Here is a 22,812-nt window from a genome sequence, read left to right as displayed (position 1 = left end):
TATAAATTTATATATATATAAATGTAAACACGCATTACCAAAATCGTTAACTTACAATATTGAATATGATATTTCACTGGATAAAAAATAGATTAATGTCGAATAGTTTCAGTTATGTCTGAACCCGAACTTCGAACCTCCCAATAACCCTTTCCCACCTGACGACCGAGATGAGCTTCTATGGTTGCTGTCACTCTTATGATGGTCGCTCCTCAATCCCAGCCCTAGGAGGGTCGATGCAGATGTACTAGGTAGTCCACTGACGAGGTTTGATTTGGAGGGTAGCGGCACAGCCGTGTGTTTTCTGTGCTGTTTCTGCTTGACGCTGACGTACGAGTCGAACATTCTGCTGGTTCTGTTGCCTCCCGCGTTGTCTACGGGTTGCGAGAGTGCAGACTGTTTTGTCTCCGCGAGTTGTGGGGATAACACGAAATTCGTTGTCCTTTCCATGTATTGACTATTCCCTGGGGAACTGGCCGTCTTTGCGAGCAAGTCGGAGGACTTGAATTTGGCCGGTTTCTCCGTGTATGGGCTCTTATTATTTGCGTTCTTGTTGGTCTTTGGTGTTGTAGCTGGTGAATCTGATGTTTTCGGTCTGGGCGGTTTCCTGCGCTCGTTAACCATGCTTGTGCTCTTCTTCAAAGCTTTGAACCACGCTGGGACGTTGTTGTGTTCCGCCGCTTTACCGTATGGGACTGAGAAAGTGTTACCGGCGCTGACAAAAAGGAATGCTTTGTAAGGGGTCTGAATGACAATCATGCTATTTTGTTCGTTGTCCATAACGACCTCTCTGAATTTGATGCCCGCTTGACATACATTAATATCGTACGCGAGTTCGTAAGGGGCATTCGAAGTCGGAGACGAGGATTTCGTCTTCGAAAACACGAGAAGCCGGCCGTAAGTCGTCAACAGCACAACTCTTTTGTAGAATTTGTCGTGCAGTTGTTGGCCCTCAATTAACCCACCAGAGGCCGCGTTTTGAAAGAATTTCCTCACTTTGCCCGAAAACACACCATTCTCTTCTGCACCCGTTTGGTCAGATGAAGTCGTCGACGATGTACTGTCCGCGTTGACGCCCATGGGGAGGAGCGATTCGTCCGTCGAGTCGCTCAGGAGCAGTTGAAGCAAGTCGAAATGCGGCACGAGGTACTCATCTACGATTTGCGCACCGTTCCCGGCGGGTTCCTCGTAGTACTGTTTTTCTGCGAGCTGTGTATCCTGGTACCTGAACCCGGTGACTTCTCCGCCGTTCCTAGCTACTTGCGACAGCAGTGACGTCCTCCCGTTGTTGAAGTAGGGCGACTCGATGATGGATCTGCGGGCCCTGCCCATTTTCCTGTCCAAAGTCTCCGAATCCAGTGCGGAGACGAGCATCTCTTGTGACTTCATTACGTGCTCGTTGATATCTTTCAAGAAGAACGACCACTGAACGTCTTGTTTGTTGAGCGGTGTGTGTGGTGGTGGCGCACGGGGCACGGATGGTGGTTCCTCCAGCGGTTGTTCCACCACTGGCGAGTCCGTCACGGGGGCCGTTTTCGGTCTCGTGGGCAGCTCCGGTGTACTCGCGGAGTTCGTGCCCCTAGTGTGTTGTTCTGCGTGCTGTTTAGTGTGGGCTAGCGGGGACGCTGAGTGTGTCCGCCCCGCATGTGGCTGGTGCGGTGAACCAGGTGACGAGGACAGCGACGAGTTTGACGATTCAGCAGGAGACTTTTTGTTGAAGGCGATGTTCGCCGCAAGGACGGACCCTGAGGGCGCCCTGTTCTTGATGTTCTGTCTCCTCGAGTGGACGGTTCTCCGTGCATTTTCCAGGATCGCTGCTGTTCTCTCGTCTGTTGATTTCTTCTGTAGCTTCGTGTCTGAGTCTGTCGCAGTGGCCGGTGGTGTGGGCTGCCCTGCAGTTGGAGTTGTGCTCACTGTTGGAGTAGTCGCAACACTAGCGGACCCCAATCTCGTTGGTGTGCTCTGCCCTGCAGTGGAAAGCGTCGCCACAGCAGGGCTTGAAGCGGTCTTTTTCGGTGCCCCGTAGTGAGTTGGTTTCTTGTAAATATCCTTGAGTGCTGCCACTGGCTGCATAGATTTTGCGTTGATCTTGAACGGTGACAGTTCCGGTACGCGTGCGGACCATACGGACCCGTCCTTAAAGTTCACCCCCTTGAAGAAATGGTGTCTCTGGATCTGTTGGACGGTGAGTCTCTTGTCCAAGTCCTTGACAAGGATCCTCTTGACGAGATCTCTGATGACTAAGGGGAACCCAGCGGTGAAAGCGTATTGAACTTTCATTACTTTTTGGAAGGTAAGGTATTCGTTTGTCGCTTTGAAAGGTGGTTTCCCCGCGAGCATCTGGTACACGATACACCCGAACGCCCATATGTCGCACCTGTAATCCACGAAGCTGTCGTTGAGCAATTCAGGGGAGACGTACTCTGCGGTGCCCACGAAAGATTTCGACCGTGTGAGGAGGTTGTACTCCGGACCACTGCCGCCGGCCTCCTGTTGTGCTGTCTTCTCGAGGATTTTTGCGGTTCCGAAATCTGTGATCTTGATCTTCCAGTTTTTGTCTAACAGGATATTCTCTGGTTTCATGTCTCTGTGAACAATCCCACGCGAGTGGAGGAACCCAATGGCGTCTATAATCTGCGCGCTGTAATATTTCGCTGCGTCCTCGTTAAGGGATCCAAATTTCTTCATCAGGGAGAGGAAGTCCCCGTTTGGTGCGAACTCCAAGAGGAAATACAAGCTTGCCTCATCCTGAAAAGTGAAGAACAGCCGGACCACCATGGGAGAGTCGTTGACGCGCTGCAGTGCGTTTTTCTCGATGTTGACGTATTTCACCTTCTTTTGCCGGATAAGGTACTCCTTGTTGAGCATCTTGACTGCGTACTTCCTCCCTGAATCCTTTGATGTTGCCAACACGACGGTAGAGTACGCACCGTCGCCAATCGTGTCGCCAAATGCGAAATCCTTGATCCCCCTCTTCACAACACGCCTAGTGCGCTCCCCGGTGCGAGAATCCACGGTCTCCTTAACAATCTTCGCCGCCCCACGGTCCGCCCACTCCTCGACTTGTTCCTGCTCCTCACCACCAGCAGCTTTCGTAGTATTATCCACGCTGCCCAGGCTGTCTTGGTCCCCGTCATCCACCCCATGAGCGGCACCATTCCTAAACTCCTCAATAAAGTTCCCCATATCCGTCAGCGCCCTCTGCTGCCCAGGGACACCCTTCAACAACTCTGCAACGTTCCTATTCGACACAGACCGCAGCCCTTGGTGGTGACCCTGTCCCTGTCCCTGTCCCTGTTTTTGCCCCATGGCCTGCTCGTGCCCAGCACGGGCCTCTGCCCCACGCAACTGCACATTGAGCGCCGCCTCGTCCGTCGGCAGGATCGGTCTCTCCATCGCTGCCGTGCTGAAGACCACTAGAACACCACCAGAAATCACTACGTGACCAGGTCGTAGTCGTCAAAGACGTCAGAACCGCCTTCTTCGAAAGTCGACGCTGTTCAAAGGCCGTTCGTGCGAAGTGACGAGAGGACCAGCAGCTTAAGAGGGTGGGTACCACCACCAGCTACTACTACTACTGCTACTGCCTCTAGTAGCAGTGACGATGTATATCACGGTGGGCGGCGTGTGCTCGCGGGTGCGGTTGGAACGGTGCCGCTCGGGGGGCGAGGTATCCCGGCCCAGGACAAGGCGTGGTGAGAGTGCCTCGCGGGGAGCGAGTGGGGCAGGCGACGGGGCAGGCGGCTGCAGTCGGTGGGCAGCTCTGCGCGTGGAGAGTTCGCGGTGCACGCTCGATACGGATACGGTGCAGTGGTTGCGGCGGGGGATGGCCGAGCGAGGCCGACTCGGTGATGGCGGTGGTGGGGTCCCCCCACCACCGCGCCTACGAGTACGAATGCGCGGGCACAAACACAGACCCCGGATCAAGAGATGGCTCCGCAGAGCCGCAGCCACTGCAACCAACTGGCACACACACTTGCTGTGCAGAACGCACTGATCACAAGAGCACAAGGGCTCAACAACTCAACACACAAACCGGAAAAACCCGCCAACAACAAGACGGCCACCGCCATCACCAGCATCAACATATATATATATAAACACATACACGTACGTACACGCAAGCATGGTACGACTTACAAGAACCCTCGCAGGCCACCGATGAGCAAACTTCAGGTCCAAGTTTCAGTACATGCGCAAGGACATCGCAGCGAGCTGTGGTGGACAGGGAGTGTCACCGCGGTGTATTTCGTTCTGCTCGTGTTCTTCACGGACGTGTACCTCGTGCCCCGACACGTCTCGACGACGATGACGGACTACGTCCTGCTGAACGTGTTCCTGGCGACCGCGTTCCAATGTGCAGCGTGCCACATGGTGCAGTGTTTTACGACGACGGCAGGCAGTGTTCTTTCCACTATCACGATGTTGAACCATTGGGCTTGTTCAGCAGTGACGTTGCTGTACTACTCGTACTACGATAACGTGTTCTACTTCAAGTTGCTTGCGCTGTTCACGGCGAACTGGACGCTGGTCGTCGCTGCCGTGACAGTGACATCGACAGCGTCCAACTCCCCGAAGCGGCAGTGGTGGTCTCGCCGCACTCTGTTGCTGGTTTACGTCGTAGTGCTCGTCAGCGTGCCCCTAGTGGTCGGGCTGTTACGGTTTGGTACTGCGAAAGTACTTCGCAGACTGGACTGGAGGTTATTGCTGGCGGAACTGGCAGTATACCTCATCTCAGGTGTTTTCTACGGTGGAACAGAGAAGGACACACTTCCGAAACTCCCCTTCTACGTTGCGTTCCACACGGCGTCACTGATCCACCTACAGCTACTACTCAACGCATTCCATCTCATGCGCGCCGGAACCAACAAACCAACACTCGTCAGCTTCAAGTGAATCGCTATAGACATTAGGCATTGTACATATACATACAAATACATACACACATATACACATAATCGTACGCTCACCTCTTCATGAGGTAACCCACGATAAGAGCGGCCACAAGGGAGCCACAGGTGACAAGGACCCACTGGATGGTCTGTTGTTCAGCTTGTATCGTGGGGGCCACTTTGTCGTCGTACTTGGTACGCTCGCTGACTTTCAAGTAGATTGGAGTCTTACGAGGCTGGATCCCCTCGGGGAGGTTACTCTGGTACAACTCTTCGATGAATTGGTCGATCTTGCCGATACGCACGTTGAACTTCAAGTAGTTAGGGTCACGCACGGGTACTTTCCCGCGGATCTCACGGAGATACTCCTCGAAGATCTCGACGCACCCTCGGAAAGTGCGCGACCGCAGGATCAACCAGCAAGTCGTCCCCTTCCGAATCTTCACGTTCCCCTGCAACACGGCGGCGTTGTTGCACAAGAGGGCAAGTGTCGCAATCGCCATCACCTGTGGGATCGCACAGAATTGGAAACTCGATTGCTCGTGCACGGACGCTAAGTACGTCAGCACGTCCTCGATGTGGTCCAATGCGTTCAACACGAGATCGTTGATACAGAACACACCACTCTCCGTGTTCTCCAACGAGGCAAACTCAGCGAGGGTGCCATCCTGTTCCTTAGTGTACTTAGACCACACGGCTTTAGGCCAGAAAACACGCCCGTCGTCCAAATCCTCACGGTAGTCCCGGATGATGTTCGTCTTCTGCAAGAACAAACCCATGCTCTCGAAGTACTGCGGGTTATCGGCAAGTTCCTGGGAGGAGAACCCTGCGAGCACAGTCAACTGCGTAAGCCCGTCACCGACAAGCCCGGCAACGTAGTGGCAGTACCGGTCGTACTCCGCGACGGTCTGGATCCCCTCGCGGTTGAACTGCTCGTCCTCGATGTAGTCCGCCATCCCGTTGCCCATCTCGCGTGTGATCCTCACCACCACGTCACGGTACTCCGCACGCAACTTGTGAAATTCCCGCAGGATACAGGGGAACTCAACGAGCACACACCGGTCCTTCTCTTGAGGGGAATTCCCATCGAAGGACCAGTCGTCGAGAAGCAACTTCTCGTCAAACGACCGCAGAAGAGGCACCTTCACCGCGTCGTCGATTGTCATGTCGTCCTCGACCGTGTCCAGCGCACGCAACACCAGGTAGAACAGCATCACACAGTCCCGCAATTCAGGGTGTAACTCCATGATCACAGCGGCAAACGACCGCGACGTCAGCCGCAGCAACTCCCGACAACGGGCAAGGTCTGCGGTCTCCCGACCTGCACCGACACCGCTAAACAGCGGTTTCCGCACAAACTTGAATTGCACAAGGGCAATACATTCTGCAGGATGTAACAACAGTTCACTCACCTTCATCGCAACTCACTCAATTGATCAGACAGTCTCACTACCGTTACTTACAGAACGTCTCGACCGTCGTAGCTTCTCCCTCGTCTTCTTCTTCTTCCTTTTATACCAAAATATCATGCAATTTGAAGAGACAGTCGTTTAAAGACGCACCTGTCAAGGTTACAGCACGAGAGAGAGACCACCCCCAGGATATGACACAGGAGTGCAGTGCGAGTAGCAGTAATGCAGGGGTCCGTCCGCCTCGTGGGAAGCCCTCAGAGGAGGAGATCGCTCGGATCCGCGCAGAGAGGAAGGCGAAACGAGAGGCCGCCGCTCTACAAGGTGCCAAGAGCGATATACCCGCAGAGCTGCGGTTTATAGAGCGGCCGATGCTCTCAGTGCATCCGGATGGTGCAATTGGCGCCGAGGGGAATCGATTGCCCGTCACGCTCATGACGTACAACTGTCTCGCGCAGGCGCTTATTCGGCGGAAACTGTTCCCGGACAGCGGACCAGCGCTCAAGTGGTACAGGCGGTCGCAGGTGCTTCTGAACAAGTTCAAGCACTACGAGCCAGACGTGCTGTGTCTGCAGGAGGTCGATGCAGTGCAGTGGCACAGTTTCTGGCGTGGGGAGTTCGAGAAGCTTGGATACGCGGCACAGTTCCATAAGAAACAGACTAAGAACCACGGTGTTGCCGTAGTGTGGCGCTCGAAGCTCTTCACCATGGCCGACAAGATGCTCATCGACTTCGACAAGGAGCAGAGCGGAGATGTGCCCCCAAGGACCACCACGAACAACGCGGGGCTCGTCATCGCACTCAAGTTCACCGAGCAGGCTCTCACTGGGCACAGGGACACACCCCGCTCTGGGATCCTCGTTGGGACCACACACTTGTTCTGGCACCCGTTCGGGACCTTCGAGCGTACTCGCCAGTGCTACGTCGTGTTGAACAAGATGAAGGAGTTCATGCACCGCGTCAACGTGCTCCAGAACGAGAACGACGGTAACAATCAGCACTGGTTCCCCTTCTTCTGCGGTGACTTCAACTCTCAACCGTACGACGCCCCTTACTTGTCCATGACCTCCAAACCGGTCAGCTACAGTGGTAGAGCCCGGACCGTCATCGAGTGCAGCACCTCGTACACGTTCTCCAAGCAGAGGGACGGCGAGGACGCCGCCGCAGACGAGGAGGAGGAGGGCGGCAACATCGAGATTTTCGGTAAGGATCAGCCGCACCACCCGGTCCCCGCGACCTTCGAGCCCAATGCAGAGCAATGCGCTCTGGTCCACCAGATGGAGACCCTGCACAACTCGCTCGACATGAGAGCCGTCTCGCTTTACTCCGTCGGGTATCGGAACGTGCACCCGGAGAACGCAGGCGCAGACAACGCAAGAGGCGAGCCCGAGATCTCCAATTGGGCACACACATGGAACGGGCTGCTAGACTACCTCTTCTACGTCGGGCACTGGGACTTCAAGGACCGCACTGGCGTTGATACACTCGAGGAATTCGAACAGGACTCGGGTGTCACAGTCAAGCGGCTGCTGCGCATGCCCTCAAAGCAAGAGATGCAACAGTTCGGACACGGACAGCCACACACGGGAGAGTACCCAAGTGACCACCTCGCCATGGTCTGCGACCTCGAACTCGCCTTGTAAGGCAGATTACCAGAAGCAGGGTTTTCCACCTCCAGTCACATAGATAGAGACTTCGTACATACGTATTGTAACCATACATCGTGCATCGGGACCAAACGCAGCACACATCACGATCCAGTGACCGAGTTCCTGTTGAACTGTTCATTCTTAACTCAATTGTATAGATGAGGGCATCGCTAACAGAACTAACATACCAGAACAAGACACAGCACCAGGGCGACATGACGGATGCAAGACGGGATGTGCAGATCTCGAAAGCGCTGTCGTACCTGTTGCGGCACGGTGCAGCGAAGGAGAAGCTGCCAATGGACGCAAACGGGTACGTCCCCGTGAGCGCGGTGCTGACACACCAGCGGCTCAAGTCGCACCGGTGCAGTCACGACGACCTCGTGCGCGTGGTCGAGTGCAACGAGAAGCAAAGGTTCCATTTGCGCAACGTTGCTGGCGTCGAGGAAATTGCCGCGACGCAGGGCCACTCTCTGCGGCTTGCACCGGACGAGAGCGTTCTGCAAAGGGTCACCGCGCCATTGGACCACCCGCTCATACATGGCACCAACATGGGGAGCCTGCAGCTCATCCTACAGAGCGGTGCAGTCAAGCGGATGCGCAGGAACCACATCCACTTGTCCCGCGGGGTTGTTGGACAGGACACCGCTGTCGTCAGCGGGATGCGCAAGAACTGCCAGGTGCTTATATACTTGAAAGTTAGTGAGCTCGTGGGACGGATGCCAGTGTACCGGTCCTTGAACGACGTGTATCTCACCGCGGAGGACATACCCTTGGACCTCTTTGAAAAGGTTGTGTTCCGCGGGGTCGACCAGCTGGATCTCTTCGACGTGACCACGCAGCTTGATCAATTGAACATCCCGTACGAGTTTTAGAAGGTAGATCAATCCTAATTGACTGACTGGATTACTGGTACGTATAGAATATAGTACACACCATAGTTAAGAAAATGAATAGATAGATAAGTAGTTGATAGTAGTTGATCATCACTCCTCGATAATCTCTTGTGTGGGCTCGTACTTCATGTCGTGTTGGACCGTAGCGGCTTGCATCTTTCTCTTCTTTGCGAGTGCCTTGGATGCCTTGATGTTGAACCCATCCTTTAATATAGTCTGCACTTCTTCGAGCTCCAGGCCAGACAGCTCTGGGTAGCAGAAGTAACAGAATACGAACGACACGGCGGAAAGCGCCGCGAAGAACGCAAACGTCCCGCTCGGTGTGATGTTTTGCAACATGGTCAAGAAAGTCGACGCAATGACAAGCGAACCTGCCCAGTTCGTCGCCGTTGCGTACGACGTCCCGATCCCCCTCACGTTCGTGGGAAACAGTTCCGATTGTTGCCATGGGACAGTCCCGATACCTAGCGCGTAGAACGCGGCGTACAGGATGATGAACACGATGATTACGATCCCCCAGGAGGAGTACCCGCCGTGCGCGACCGTTGCGTCCTTCCCGTCGAACTTGATACCGATGAAGTGGAACGCGATGGCACACACGGTCAAAGCCATGGCCATCCCGGGGAGCCCTATCAGTAGAATGCACCTTCTTCCGATCTTGTCGATTGCAAAGAACGCCACAAGTGTGAATATGAAATTTGTACCTGAGACGATGATCGAAACGGCTGACGAGTTCTTGAACCCTACCGTTTCGAAGATTGTCCCCGAGAAGTACATCAACGAGTTCCAACCGGTGAATTGTTGAATCGCTTGCAGACCACATGCAATGATCAAAGCCCTGAAGTTTGAGGGAACCGTGTGCAATTCCTTGACACTGTTCCAGTACCGTTCCGCTTGGTTCCTACCTGGGATCGAGTGGTTCAAATCTGCGAGTTCTTGGACCTTCTGGTCTATGATCTCCTCGGGGGCGTCCCTGTAACTTTTCCTTAGGACGACTTTAGCCATCTCGTAGTCCCCCTTAAGGACGTAGTAACGAGGCGTATCTGGGAGGAAAAGAAAGAAGCAGAATTGAAGGACTGTGGGGACGAGGGAGAGCCCGACAAGGATTCTCCAACCGTTGTTAACGTGGTTGAATGCGGCACCGAGACCGTACGCGATAAGTTGCCCACCTGTCAGCCACAGCGAGTTGATAACTGTGAGTCTCCCCCTGATCATCTTTGGCGCGATTTCACTGATGAACAGAGGCGAGATCAGGGATCCAATCCCTACACCAAACCCCATGATGAGTCTCCCCGCAGCCATCTGCCAGAACTTGTGAGCTGAGACTTGTAAAATAGCACCTACAAGGAACATAATATTGGAGAACATGATGCAAGGTTTCCTACCGTACATGTCTGCTGCGGTACCTGCCATTGTACTGCTGATAAGAGCACCGAGGGACGTCGCAGCGGTGACAATCTCCTTATTCCCATAAGTGAGCACTCTCCCGTCCAGGTCTGTACCTATCGAGATCAACGCACTCGAGATGTAACCAGTGTCGTACCCGAATAGGAACCCAGAGATTGAAGCGACGAAAGTGAGCGTGATGATGAAGGGAGATACACCTTGGTTGAAAGTGATCATGACTGATGTGTCATCCTCGTCATTCACTGGTTTAATCTCGATCCTGTCCTTGTCAAGGGCACCATCGGACCCCTCTGATCCACTGCGTTCACCACCGGCACTGCTGCCTTGTCCACTCAGCGAGTGAGCCGTACTGAAATCGCTCGAGTCCTTATTACCACCACGGTGGTGATGGTGGTGTCTGTTATTGTGACGCAGTTCAGTATCGGACATGTTTGTAGCGCGGGTTTCCACTTCTACCTGGCCACCCAGCCCGTTCTTCTTCTCGTACACGGGGGAAGACTGGACGTCGTCGTCGTCATCGTCATCCTGGAAAACAGGCATGTTACTGTTCGCACTGGGCCCAGCGTCTGACGGACGTGAGTTGTGGTACATCCGGAGCTGTATAAGGGAGTGACGAAAGTGAGCTTTTCTAGGTTTGTATTTCTAACAGGGAGATATTCTAGAGAGTAAACTGAGTGGGAACCAACAAGCACAGATAACAACAAATGTACGTGATATATATGCGTGTTTCTGTCCTGTGTGTCTTGAGTACGTGTAACTGTGAATATGCAATTCACCTAAAGCAGCGACGCGACGTGATGTCCTCTTGAATGTGAAAAAAGTAAGAAGATGGTGTGAGCTCTACAGCAATATACCAAGCAATACTAGCACGGTCAACGCATTCTGCCCCTCTTCAGTTTCTCGAGCCAATTCGGCGTGCCTTCAAAATGCTGCTTCTCGAAGCAGAAAATTTTCAGTTCTCGAAGGAAAAAAAGAAAGAAAGGGGTGGTGTGGGGGTGTACGGGAGGGGCTGTTTGTGCGGGGCTGAAATGCCACACAGTTATTTTTTTCACATGGGGTTGTGGGGGTGTCACGTGGGGGTGTCACGTGGGGGGATGGCGGAATGTCACATGGTAGCCACGTAGCGTGGGGGTGGGTGCGGGTAAACCTGGTGCTGGGCTGAAATTGGGGGATCCCGCCACGTCACGTGGATGCGGGATTGAAAACCCATTGTGGCGGGATTCTGCGGATTGTGCATGTGATAAGGTAGAGCTGAAGACGCTATAGTAGCATAATGTTCGTATTACAACGATATTGACAACCCACTTAACTCTCGACCCGTGTGTTGAAGAAATTCAAGATCTAGGGTTAAAGGAACTTCTGGACCGCAAGTTGTAAGATATTTATTTCATTTTATACAAAGTAAAAACCAGTGGTAGCCTTGATTACTGCTGTAGTAGGGAGATACTCTTTGCGTTGGTGATATCAGCACTACTCTGTTGGTCAACAACTGTCCCCACTGTGCAAGAAAGCAGAGAATCCGGGTAATAAAAATTTGCGGAATCGAAGGCCCCCCAGGGCGGCTAGATGATATATATCTCTCTGGAATATGTTGTCTCATTGCATCTTCAGGGTGCTGGGGGTTGTTGACAATTGACATTGCTTGACGGTATGGGTCCAGCAATAATGGGGAGTGCACCGCTGGAAAGACTCGTGCTTGTGCCCATACGCAAGAATATCGGTAAGAATGAGGAACAAGCAGTTTGGCCGTCCCTAAATAGTACCCCCTCGCTGGAGGTTGAAGATGTCCGGTACTTTATGGATATGAACAAAGTGCTCTCCGACCAGTGTGGATCCACGCATAGTAGACCGTTCAGGGTGTTTGAGGACCATTATGCGGCACTTTCGGGGAGTAACAAGTACCGATACAACATACAAGAATATTTCCGTTGTGGAGTCCCAGTGTCTGGTGACGATACAACCACAGACATCACACTTACAGACCATGATGACCACCAATGCGTGTTCCCACAGTTGTTCACCGCACAATTGGGACCCAGTGGCGGGGGACACCTTCGCGTTGCTGCAGATAACTTTCGGGGTGCTTTACACCGCTATATTATTACTGCTACACGGCTCCATCCAGGGAAAAATAGGTTGCTCCGTGAGTGTACTGAGTCTCTCCAAAAATACGCCGCGCAAGCTATATCTACGACAGCGGACGTATGGACTCAATGGGTGGCCTGTATACAAAGAAAAATGCCAGAAACGACACCGCAACTGTATTTCCGGGATTCAAGAATCCTCGCGAATCTGGCCAAGGAAAGGTTCAACACTACGTACTTCATCTTCAAGAACTCAGCACACTGTTCCCTCCGAAGGTTCTGTACATTGCTGGAGGCACCATCCAGGTTCGGGAACGATGCGCTAGTACCTGAGTTGCGTCAAGGGAAGATCCTCACGTTTGGAATATGGGTGGACACGGCAAACGATATCATGATCTTTGCCAACGGGAAACCGAAACGTGAGGCAGAGGCAGAGGGTGGGGCCGCAGAAGTTACAGCGACATCGGGGGTCTGTCTAACCGCGGACTCACCAACAAGTGTCGCCAAGAGAGTGCTCCTGTTTGTGAACCTCTGTCTGCTACAGTGCATCACGCAGGAATTCCATTAACCGGGGTCTGTTCCCCTTTTAACTTTACAACCGGTTTGGTACACCACTACGATTAAGACAGGTAAAAGATAACAGCGAGATTGCGTAACCGAGCCCCCCCGTCCACAGTCGAAATTTCCAAACGTGGAAACCTCATGGACACAAATGTCAACCGATAAAGAAACAACCACAGAACTGCACCAAATTGGTGTCCTACTGCTTCTCCTCCTCAACACCCTCCCTTCCGTGCGTCTCCTCCGACAATGCTGCTGCTTGGAAAGACATAGCAACACTTGTCCTCCCATGCAGCAGCAGCAGTCGTCTCTGCATACCTATGTGTGCGCGTGCACCTGCCCACGCTTCTCTCTTAGCAGCCCCCTTTCTTTTTTGGGCTCGTACGCTCCTCAGAACACCCCGCAGGACCGCCGTAGAGAGAACGAGAAAAAAGAAGCTGAAAAGTGCACCACTCAGAAACACTTGCAGTAGCGCTGCTGCGGGCCTTTCTGAACCCCCCTTTTGGGAATTCTGTTTGCGTAACGTTTGTTTACGTTTTGTCCGTTTTTGAGTTCTGCAGTTACCCGAAGAGGAAGGAGCAGAAAACGCACTCTTCCTTCCCGCGTCCCAATCGGGACAGCATCAGCAGGCGTCGATTACCGCTTTCGGATAGTGGTGCTTCCGACCACGCGCTTTCCCTCTCCCACTCTCGGTCTCTCGGGTTTCATAACCTCGGCATTTGCGTGTTGTGCGCGTTTCCACGCTCCACTGTCACTGACTACTCGCTCATGGGTCGCTTTCTTTCAGGAACAACGTCGTACTCCCGGCATTCTGTCGCTCTCACACGGGCTTGCTGCTATTTCTATTGTTGGCGTTGCTGTTTTTGTTCTTGTTTGCGTTTTACAGAGTGAGGCAGGAATGCGAGCTTGTTGCTTAGTTATAAATATATATACAAAAAAACAACAACAAAAGTAACGGCACTTCGACTTCCCCCGGGCCGTTAACTGCCTGATACCGGAACCAAAACTCAAATACTGGCTTATTATCATCTCGTAGGGAGGTTTCGCAATTACAAGAAACTTTGTACCGGGCCGTATACTAACCAACCACAGTGCTATACATACCAATATCGTCAAGATGAAGAGCAGGTCGTCTCTCGCGGGCAGACCCCTGTGTGGTGCTCTAGCTTACCGTCTATTCATATTCCTTACACTGACGATAAACGGGCTCGTGTACGCCCAATCTAATTACAACTACCAGGGCTGCTACCCGTCGGATGTCATCGCAAAAGCTGGACTCTCGTCACGCGGGGGGTACATGTATCAATCCGTTGGGTACTGTCAGCAACAGTGTGCTGGGTCCCAAGTCATAGCTCTACTGAATGGGGACCAATGCTACTGTGGTCAGTCGGCACAGAGTCTGGCTGCATTGCAAGCGGTCTCAGATGGCCAGTGTAGCATTAACTGTGTGGGTTGGCCATACCAGAAGTGTGGTGGATCCTCCGCATTGGACGTTTACATAGTCGCATCAGTCACGGTCACAGCAGAGTCGTCGTCGTCGTCGTCGTCGTCATCGACAGAGGAGGCATCCTCCACAAAGCAGAGTACACGCACCAGTACTACGACGAAGGCTTCCTCGGCGACTGTGAGAGCAGCATCGTCAAGAATTACCTCCATACTCACGCCTCCCAGTGTTGTATCCAGTAGAGTCACACCAACAACGTCCACGCGGCAGACAATATCCACGCGGCAGACAATATCCACTACAACAAATGAGGAATCGTCCTCTACTGAAGAAACTTCATCGACACAACAAACAACCTCCAAGGCGACTACTATATCCTCATCGTCGCAACATTCGTCATCTTCTTCATCAACACCGCAGACAATAGAGACCCGCACAACAGAATTGACCTCTGTGGCAGTGGTCACCTCGGTGCAGTACGCAACAAACCTAATAACAAAGTCTGTCGTGTCGGATAACGGCAGAACTACCATTTTCGTCACGGCAACCTCCGTCATGGAGGTCTCCGCACGTACTTCAACGGTTAATCTGAATAACAACGGGAAGTCACTCACCCCTGAACACCACGGGCTGAGCAAGGGCGGGATCGCTGGTGTGGTGGTCGGAGTCGTTGTGGGTGTGTTTGTGATAGCTGCCGTGCTGTTCTTCATTTTCTGGAGAAGGAGACACACAGGGTCATCGACAAACGAGTACGAAGAATTCCAAGAAAATAAACAACACCAGCCGTACTCCTTTGGAGAAACGGAAGGTGGTGCCACGGTGATCCCACCGGTACCAACGAGCGCAGGGTGGAAGGGCGCCTCGAGGAAAGCGTCGAGGAATTCTATCTTGAACGGGTCCGAACTCGATGACACGATGATGTCTCCAAGAACTGGCGACATTGCACAGACATACAGTCAACCTTCAACGGTGTTTGAAGAACCACAGGACTATACTAAGGATATTTTTAGCACCGCGTCGGTGCCGGATATGGGGAACGACAACATGTTACACATTGTGAACCCGGATCATGAAGATAACGAGGATAACCACCAGCACACACAAAGTTTGTCGACTGACGACGAGAACTTGAGCCGAGAGTTCGAGGTTCTTTCGGAGAAATAGTTGCAGTCATAGGTGGGAGAATCGTTCTGCATCAGACCATCAACCGGTATCAATCTTCTCCATTCCCTCCAGTCTTCTTAATGATAATGAATACAAAAAAAAATACCCTCACTTTAATAATGCATAATACATAACACATAATTTCAATTGGATGATCGTTCAAACACTTGGTATGGAGCAAACCGAAAGCTACCAGAAAGAGTTGATGATTCCAAAACATCGAATAGTTCGCGATCATTAAACATTCATTCATTACTGAGACAACCCTAGCAGGGAACTGAAATGTGGTTTTAAGTCTCACTCGGGTGATAGAGTGGGTCCAAAAAAAACAAATGCTTCCAACCAGAGTCGAACTGATGATCTCCACATTACTAGTGTGGCGCCTTACCAACTTGGCCATAGAAGCCTTAAAACTGATTTTTTGAAAAATTGGCACGTATTCTTATTGTTGCATTTTGTAAGCGTGACCTACAGTTTGACAGTGTAAAGAAAGTGTACTAAGCCAGTAAGACGTGGTGAGGCCTGGTCAAACCTAATTGGCTTGGGTCTGTCCGTTCATTATATATGTTCGTGCGTATGCGAGAGCTGCATGTTTCGTTACTGATAGATGTGTGAGTTCGGTGTTGCTTAACGTAGGTATAGTTTACAATAGAAACGTTAGAATAACACCGTGAAGCAGCTTATTCCAAAGTTCTTTTAAAGAGTGTAGGATGCTTCTAGTAGTTAGCTCGAGAAAAACCGATTTTTGTTGTTTACATATATAATGCTATTGATGCTGAGAGAGAGAGAGAGAGAGAGAGACGCTGTCACGAATATATAATTGTGTGTAAAGGAGGCTTCTTCCCCGCCTTCAATGTACCAATTTCGCGTCCTCCTGTCGCACGGGCTGTGGTAGCTGTCCCACGACTAGAGCATTTGCAGAAGCGTCCTTTGACGTGACCAGGTACTTCAATGCCTGCGGCCACGTGTCCCCCCTCTCTAGCCTGTACTTAACCATTCTAGCAATCTGCATACTCGCCGTGCACCCCAGGAAGAAGTTCACCGAAGCCAGAAGCATGTTCCTCGGTTTAATCACGAAGGACCACCGGGTCCACACGAACCCAGTTGCCAGAAGGGAAAGCGACTGTGTGCCGGATAACTTCTGCACCGGCCTCTGCAAATCCGAGAGACCAGCAATAACCAACCCCCATTTCATCGTGGGTGCCCAGAAATGCACCGTCTTGGGCCCCGTCTGGCTGTTCCAAAACCTTCTAAACGCAATATTGATCGCTGACATAAGTGTGTGTGTGTGTGTGTGAATACCGTGTAACGTGTTTCGAAGTAGAAGACGAGGACAAAATCCAGAACACTGCAGAAAACCCTTGCTTGTTTTAAATATCACAAACCCAGGACGGTAGGTAGCACAGCAACGTGTACCTTCCACAGAGAATATAACGATATTTCCACTCAACGCCGGTTTCTTCTTTGCGACTTTCTTGGCTTTGCGTCAGACGGCTGGGTGCTGCGGCGGTTTCTGCGCGTGTAGCGTAAGCGTCACGCAGTCTCTTGTTCTGTTGCAGCGGCTGTTCCTCCGCGGAGTTCCCCTGCCAGCAGAAAAAGAAACGAGGAATAAAACGCGGGGGCGGGCGGGTGCGCGCGCTCCGGGGCGGGCCCAGAAAGCGCCGTGGGGAAGCGGGTGGGGGGTAACGACGTCATTTCCGGGGGGGCGCGACGCGGCCGTCGGGGTTATTTTGGAGGTGTCTGGGCGGCGTCGTGTGCAGTGATGCTGCGTGCAGCGGGCGGTGTTACCCCGCTTCTGTGTCCCGTCTTGGCACTGCGTGAGTGTGGAGGGGGGGGGAGCGTGCTGCCGCTGTCTCTCGCCTTTCCTCTCTGTATACGATTGCTTTTTGCTTTTTTCGTTCTTTAGCAAGACTGTTGATCTGAAAGTGTCCTATCTCTCAGCCAATTCGAATATTTATTAGCAGTTGCATCCCCGCGCTTATATTGTCAACCCCCCCCCCCACACAAAACATGCTGACCCATGTCGGGAACTCATACACCAAGATGGTGAAGGGCGCCACGAAGATCAAAATGGCCCCGCCAAAGGCTAAATACGTGGACCCTATCTTACAAGGTATGTCTGACCAGCGAAATTTCAACGAGATAGTAGATGCACTGCAGGATCGAATGCAGCTAAACATCTGGTCCGTCGTTTACAAATCACTCATCGTCATACACTTAATGGTCTCGACGCATCCCTACACTCTGGAATGGTTTGCTGACCATGCACAGTCCGTGTTCCACATGCACAAGATCGTCAACTCCAATAAATGGTCCGCAAACGACCTCAGGGCATTGCAACGGTACAACGACTACTTGAGGGCGAAATGTATCGCGTATGGCGAAACCCGTCGCGGGAGTAAGTCCGGTAACAGAACACAGGCGAAACTGCGCGAGGTCGAGTCCCTTCTGGATCAGATCAGAGCGCTTCTCAAGAACAGGTACTCCCCACAGGATCTGGATAACGAGTTGCTGCTGTATGCGTTCAAGTTGCTCACAAAGGATCTGCTCGAGTTGTACAACAAGCTGAACGCGGATGTGATCGTGCTTCTTGAGTCCTTCTTCGATCTTTCCCTCGACGACGCGGAGAGGACACTGGACAATTACAAAGTGTTTGTGGACGTCACGGAGTACGTCGTTAAGTTTTTGAAAGTCGGGAAGGCTGTGGGACTGGACATCCCCGTGATCAAACACATCACTACAAAGCTGATCAGATCGTTGGAACAACACTTGGACTCGCTAGCCGCAAGAGACAGTGATACTACACCACAGAGACAGTCTGTGCCCACTGCGAAGAGCAGGGGGGACACCGAGGACGACGTGGCTCACAGGGAAAGAGAGGCACAAGCGAGGGAACAGTTGGCGCAGATCAGAGAGCAGAAGAGACAATTGGAGCAACAGTTACAACAGCAACAGTCAGTGATGATCACACCGACCGTGCCGCAGTACACGGGGACGAACCCCTTCTCGCCGTCCCCCGTGATCGCCGCGCAACAAGAATCCTTCTCCTTTGAGCCCCCCGTGAATACAGGCCCCATCCTGCAACAGAACACCAACAACCCGTTCTTGGCAATGCCGACGACAGGTACAGGTCTGTCACAACCGCCATACCAGAGAACAGGGTCCTCGTACGTGAACAACCCGTTCACCCTCAGCAACATAATCGAGGAACCCACCCAGGAACAGCAGGCACCGGTGCAAGTCACAGGATACTACATCCCGACGAACCAACCACCACAGCAACACCAAGCGCAGTACACGAACCCGTTCCAGCAGCCATCGCAACCACCCACCGCTGGTAACACGGGCTCGAACCTCGTGGACATGTGACCCGCGCGCAACCCAGTGCCAACACCCAGTGCCCGCGGGCTTCCACTAATCCGCCCCGTCCACCCACGCACCCGCGGCACCCACTACCGGCCTGCGGGATATACAGGAAATCCCAGCGCAGCACAGAAACCGCCGCACTCCCAGACAGGCATCACGCAGAAGAGGAAGAAGAACGCGCGGGAACAATAGACGCCGCTGACAGAAGAACCGGCGCTCGCTGAAAAAGAGCAGAAAGACCCAGCCACCCGGCCGCCGGGGACCTCACGTTCTTTCCCTGTATTGCACTGTAGCGTCTGTACAGTAGTTATGCACACATGTAGTAGTTAGCGTTCGCAGACAGCCGGATTAAATAAATATAACCGTCTCTTTGCACGTTTAATACCCTCTCTCTCTCTCTTTCTTCTACCAACCCCCAGATCTCAATCTCTATATATCTTCTGTGTGTGTGTGTGATCATTTGGAACCTCTCAACATATTCTCTCGCAGATACTGCTAGTGTTCTTTTGTTTGCAATAACAATTTTTTTTTCTCTCTTTTTTGCTATATAGACAGAGAGGGATTTTGCTGAACACGGAAAGATACAACAACACTGCATTGATAGCACTGAAGATAGATCCGCAATGTTGTTCCAGGATTCTTGCTGCGGTGTCGCGTTCAGGTCGTTGGTGACCACCGACGAGAAACTGTTCCAACAGACCATCCAGTTCTACCACTCGCTAGGGTTTTCCACCATCAAGGACTACAACAAGTTCAAGCATGGCGAAAACTCGCTGCTTACCGCGGGCACCTCCGAGGACTCTCTCATGGAGGTCTGGCTGGAGTCCTTCAAGCTCTCTGAGCTCGACGAGAGCGGTTTCAGAGTGCCCCAGCAGGAGGCCTCCAACAAAGAACAGTCCCAGGGGTCCCTCTTGAAGATCCGTCTCTCCATGAGGAAGGACGAAACGCAGGTCAACGGGTCCTTCCAAATAACTTACTTCTCCACCGAATTGGACCAATTGGTTGCAAAGTTCAAGGCGCAGAAAGTCGCGGAAAACGTCTACTCCATAGTGGACCCGCTTAATAACACCATCCAGTTCACAAACTACGCTTCCGCGCTAGACAAAACACCAACAACGGCAGACTTCTTCCAGAAGCCAGCAGAGGACGCCGGTGCCGCCTCCGCGGAATTGTCCACCTCTTCCTCCGAGGACGCTCTAACCAAGTTGAAGACCTCTCTTGGGTCCCTGCAACCAAAGAAGAAGATCGCAGTCATGACCTCGGGGGGGGACTCCCCAGGTATGTGTGCCGCCGTGCGTGCCGTCGTTAGAACCGGTATCCACTTCGGCTGCGACGTGTACGCAGTGTACGAAGGGTACGAGGGGCTGCTGCGTGGCGGTGACCTCTTGAAGAAAATGAGCTGGGAGGACGTCAGAGGATGGCTAAGCGAGGGTGGTACACTTATCGGGACCGCGCGTTCCGTCGAGTTCAGACAGCGTGAGGGGAGGAAGAGGGCCGCTGGGAACCTGATCAGAAGAGGGATTGACGCATTGGTCGTCTGCGGTGGTGATGGGTCCCTGACTGGTGCCGACTTGTTCAGACACGAGTGGCCATCCCTGGTCGAAGAACTCGTCAAGGACGGGACTTTCACCCAGGAACAGGTCAACCCGTACAGAAACTTGACCATCGTCGGGTTGGTTGGGTCCATCGACAACGATATGTCAGGGACAGACTCCACCATCGGTGCATACTCCGCTTTGGAGAGAATCTGTGAAATGGTCGACTACATCGACGCAACCGCCAAGTCCCACTCAAGAGCCTTCGTCGTAGAGGTCATGGGCAGACACTGTGGTTGGCTAGCACTGATGGCCGGTATCGCCACCGGTGCGGACTACATCTTCATCCCGGAGAGAGCCGTCCCCCGTGGGAAATGGCAAGAGGAATTGAAACAGGTCTGCCAAAGACACAGAGACAAGGGTAGAAGAAACAACACCATCATTGTCGCCGAGGGTGCCCTTGACGACGAGTTGAACCCAGTCACGGCAGAGGATGTCAAGGACACTTTGGTCGAACTTGGCCTAGACACAAAGGTCACCATCTTGGGCCACGTCCAGAGAGGTGGTACCGCTGTCGCTCACGACAGATGGTTGGCCACTTTGCAAGGTGTTGACGCCGTCAAGGCCGTCTTGGAAAACACCCCAGAGACCCCATCGCCATTGATCGGTATCCTAGAGAACAAGATCATCAGAATGCCCCTTGTTGAATCGGTCAAGTTGACCAAATCTGTCGCCGATGCTATCGAAAGCAAAAACTTCGACAAAGCTATCAGTCTGAGAGACACAGAATTCATCGAACTTTACGAAAACTTCTTGTCCACCACGGTCCGTGACGACGGTTCTGAGTTGTTGCCAGAAAACGAGAGACTGAACATCGCCGTCGTCCACGTCGGTGCACCATCTGCCGCTTTGAACGCTGCCACCAGAGCCGCAACTTTGTACTGTCTGTCCCACGGTCACAAGCCATTCGCCATCATGAACGGGTTCAGTGGTTTGATCCAAACGGGTAAAGTCAAGGAATTGAGCTGGATCGACGTTGAAAACTGGCACAACTTGGGTGGTTCCGAAATCGGTACCAACAGATCTGTCGCCGCTGAAGATATGGGTACCATTGCCTACTACCTGCAGAAGTTCAAGATTGACGGGTTGATCATCCTTGGTGGGTTTGAAGGTTTCAAGTCCTTGAAGCAGCTACGTGACAGCAGAAAGGACCATCCAATCTTCAACATCCCAATGGTCTTGATCCCAGCAACCATCTCCAACAACGTCCCAGGTACGGAATATTCGCTAGGTGTTGATACCTGTTTGAATGCATTGGTAAACTACACCGATGACATCAAGCAGAGTGCCTCCGCCTCCAGAAAGAGAGTTTTTGTCGTTGAAGTGCAAGGTGGCCATTCCGGTTACATTGCCTCCTTCACTGGGTTGGTGACCGGTGCCGTGTCTGTTTACACGCCAGAAAGCAAGATCGACTTGACGTCCATCAAGGAGGATTTGACTCTGCTACAGGAGAACTTCCGTCACGATAAAGGTGAGAACAGAAACGGTAAGATCTTGATCAGAAACGAACAGGCATCGTCCGTGTACAGCACAGACCTGATCGCCGACATCATCTCCGAGCAAAGCAAGGGCAGATTCGGTGTCAGAACCGCTATCCCAGGCCATGCACAACAAGGTGGTGTCCCATCCTCTAAGGACCGTGTCACCGCCTCGAGATACGCTGTCAAGTGTTGTAAGTTTATCGAACAGTGGAACAAGAAGAACACTGCCAAGTGCACGGACGAAGACGCCCACGTCTTGAGATTCACCTACAATGCTCAAGGTGAGAAAGTGCCAACTGTCGAGCATGAGGACGAGTCTGCTAGTGTCATTTGTGTCAACGGCTCTCAAATTTCCTACAAGCCAATTGCCGACTTATGGGAGAACGAAACTGATATTTACTTGAGAAAGGGTCAGGACGTGCATTGGAGAGAGTTTAACAAGGTTGGTGACATTCTTTCCGGTAGATTGAGACTAAGAGCCGAGGTGGCAGCTGGTGAATGTCAACAAAATGCTTGAGAATGTTCTACCTGGTTTAAAGACCTCTAATGATAAACTTCCAACAAAAGAAACGCCAAACCCTTTTTACGAAAATCTTATTAGTAATAATAAACATGTCCTCTCGTTTTCTTTCTATCGTTCTCATCGATTCACTCTCATAGGACGGCATCTTTTATGTATCTTTTTTTTCCATCATATGCCAGTTTGAGGCCAACACTCAATTGGAGATATCCTCTTTGACAAAAAAATATGTACGCTAAAAATAACAAGAATAGATCATGTTCAGAGCATAATAGTCCCAACAGCTGGGTTGTCGTGGAATTTCCAACAATCAGCTTAAAGGGTCCTTCTGGTAATGTGTGCAT

At 52.2% G+C, this 22,812-nt stretch overlaps 11 protein-coding genes and 1 non-coding gene across 12 annotated transcripts; 7 read left to right on the top strand and 5 right to left on the bottom strand.

The window, feature by feature from the left end:
* Positions 1-108: 108 nt before the first annotated feature.
* PKH2 (serine/threonine protein kinase PKH2) lies at positions 109-3,396 on the bottom strand (the record flags this gene model as incomplete). The annotated part of the gene is made up of 1 exon (XM_022610379.1): positions 109-3,396. One exon carries the CDS (start codon positions 3,394-3,396, stop codon positions 109-111), a length of 3,288 nt encoding a protein of 1,095 aa, XP_022466681.1.
* A 534-nt stretch (positions 3,397-3,930) lies between these two features.
* On the top strand, positions 3,931-4,896 carry IZH4 (Izh4p; the record flags this gene model as incomplete). Its single annotated transcript, XM_022610378.1, has 1 exon — positions 3,931-4,896. The coding sequence occupies one exon, from the start codon at positions 3,931-3,933 to the stop codon at positions 4,894-4,896; it is 966 nt and encodes a 321-aa protein (XP_022466680.1).
* Positions 4,897-4,966: 70 nt separating this feature from the next.
* On the bottom strand, positions 4,967-6,310 carry ERG9 (bifunctional farnesyl-diphosphate farnesyltransferase/squalene synthase; the record flags this gene model as incomplete). Its single annotated transcript, XM_022610377.1, has 1 exon — positions 4,967-6,310. The coding sequence occupies one exon, from the start codon at positions 6,308-6,310 to the stop codon at positions 4,967-4,969; it is 1,344 nt and encodes a 447-aa protein (XP_022466679.1).
* Positions 6,311-6,495: 185 nt separating this feature from the next.
* NGL2 (RNA exonuclease) lies at positions 6,496-7,944 on the top strand (the record flags this gene model as incomplete). The annotated part of the gene is made up of 1 exon (XM_022610376.1): positions 6,496-7,944. One exon carries the CDS (start codon positions 6,496-6,498, stop codon positions 7,942-7,944), a length of 1,449 nt encoding a protein of 482 aa, XP_022466678.1.
* A 221-nt stretch (positions 7,945-8,165) lies between these two features.
* On the top strand, positions 8,166-8,825 carry TPT1 (tRNA 2'-phosphotransferase; the record flags this gene model as incomplete). The annotated part of the gene is made up of 1 exon (XM_022610375.1): positions 8,166-8,825. The coding sequence occupies one exon, from the start codon at positions 8,166-8,168 to the stop codon at positions 8,823-8,825; it is 660 nt and encodes a 219-aa protein (XP_022466677.1).
* Positions 8,826-8,936: 111 nt separating this feature from the next.
* Positions 8,937-10,793, bottom strand: KNAG0K00630 (sugar porter family MFS transporter; the record flags this gene model as incomplete). Its single annotated transcript, XM_022610373.1, has 1 exon — positions 8,937-10,793. The coding sequence occupies one exon, from the start codon at positions 10,791-10,793 to the stop codon at positions 8,937-8,939; it is 1,857 nt and encodes a 618-aa protein (XP_022466676.1).
* A 1,110-nt stretch (positions 10,794-11,903) lies between these two features.
* Positions 11,904-12,905, top strand: NDJ1 (Ndj1p; the record flags this gene model as incomplete). Its single annotated transcript, XM_022610372.1, has 1 exon — positions 11,904-12,905. One exon carries the CDS (start codon positions 11,904-11,906, stop codon positions 12,903-12,905), a length of 1,002 nt encoding a protein of 333 aa, XP_022466675.1.
* A 1,110-nt stretch (positions 12,906-14,015) lies between these two features.
* Positions 14,016-15,506, top strand: WSC3 (Wsc3p; the record flags this gene model as incomplete). Its single annotated transcript, XM_022610371.1, has 1 exon — positions 14,016-15,506. The coding sequence occupies one exon, from the start codon at positions 14,016-14,018 to the stop codon at positions 15,504-15,506; it is 1,491 nt and encodes a 496-aa protein (XP_022466674.1).
* Positions 15,507-15,839: 333 nt separating this feature from the next.
* On the bottom strand, positions 15,840-15,912 carry KNAG0Ktrna9T. Its single transcript has one exon. It is a non-coding gene; the product is annotated as a tRNA-Thr (tRNA).
* A 444-nt stretch (positions 15,913-16,356) lies between these two features.
* On the bottom strand, positions 16,357-16,782 carry MPC3 (mitochondrial pyruvate carrier; the record flags this gene model as incomplete). The annotated part of the gene is made up of 1 exon (XM_022610370.1): positions 16,357-16,782. One exon carries the CDS (start codon positions 16,780-16,782, stop codon positions 16,357-16,359), a length of 426 nt encoding a protein of 141 aa, XP_022466673.1.
* A 734-nt stretch (positions 16,783-17,516) lies between these two features.
* YAP1802 (Yap1802p) lies at positions 17,517-18,875 on the top strand (the record flags this gene model as incomplete). The annotated part of the gene is made up of 1 exon (XM_022610369.1): positions 17,517-18,875. The coding sequence occupies one exon, from the start codon at positions 17,517-17,519 to the stop codon at positions 18,873-18,875; it is 1,359 nt and encodes a 452-aa protein (XP_022466672.1).
* A 620-nt stretch (positions 18,876-19,495) lies between these two features.
* PFK1 (6-phosphofructokinase subunit alpha) lies at positions 19,496-22,465 on the top strand (the record flags this gene model as incomplete). The annotated part of the gene is made up of 1 exon (XM_022610368.1): positions 19,496-22,465. One exon carries the CDS (start codon positions 19,496-19,498, stop codon positions 22,463-22,465), a length of 2,970 nt encoding a protein of 989 aa, XP_022466671.1.
* Positions 22,466-22,812: the final 347 nt, after the last annotated feature.

Source organism: Huiozyma naganishii, chromosome 11 (assembly GCF_000348985.1).
Source record: "Huiozyma naganishii CBS 8797 chromosome 11, complete genome".
Taxonomy (NCBI): Eukaryota; Fungi; Ascomycota; class Saccharomycetes; order Saccharomycetales; family Saccharomycetaceae; genus Huiozyma; species Huiozyma naganishii.
The sequence above is the reverse complement of the archived record's forward strand: the minus strand, read 5'-3'. Positions and strand labels throughout refer to the sequence as shown.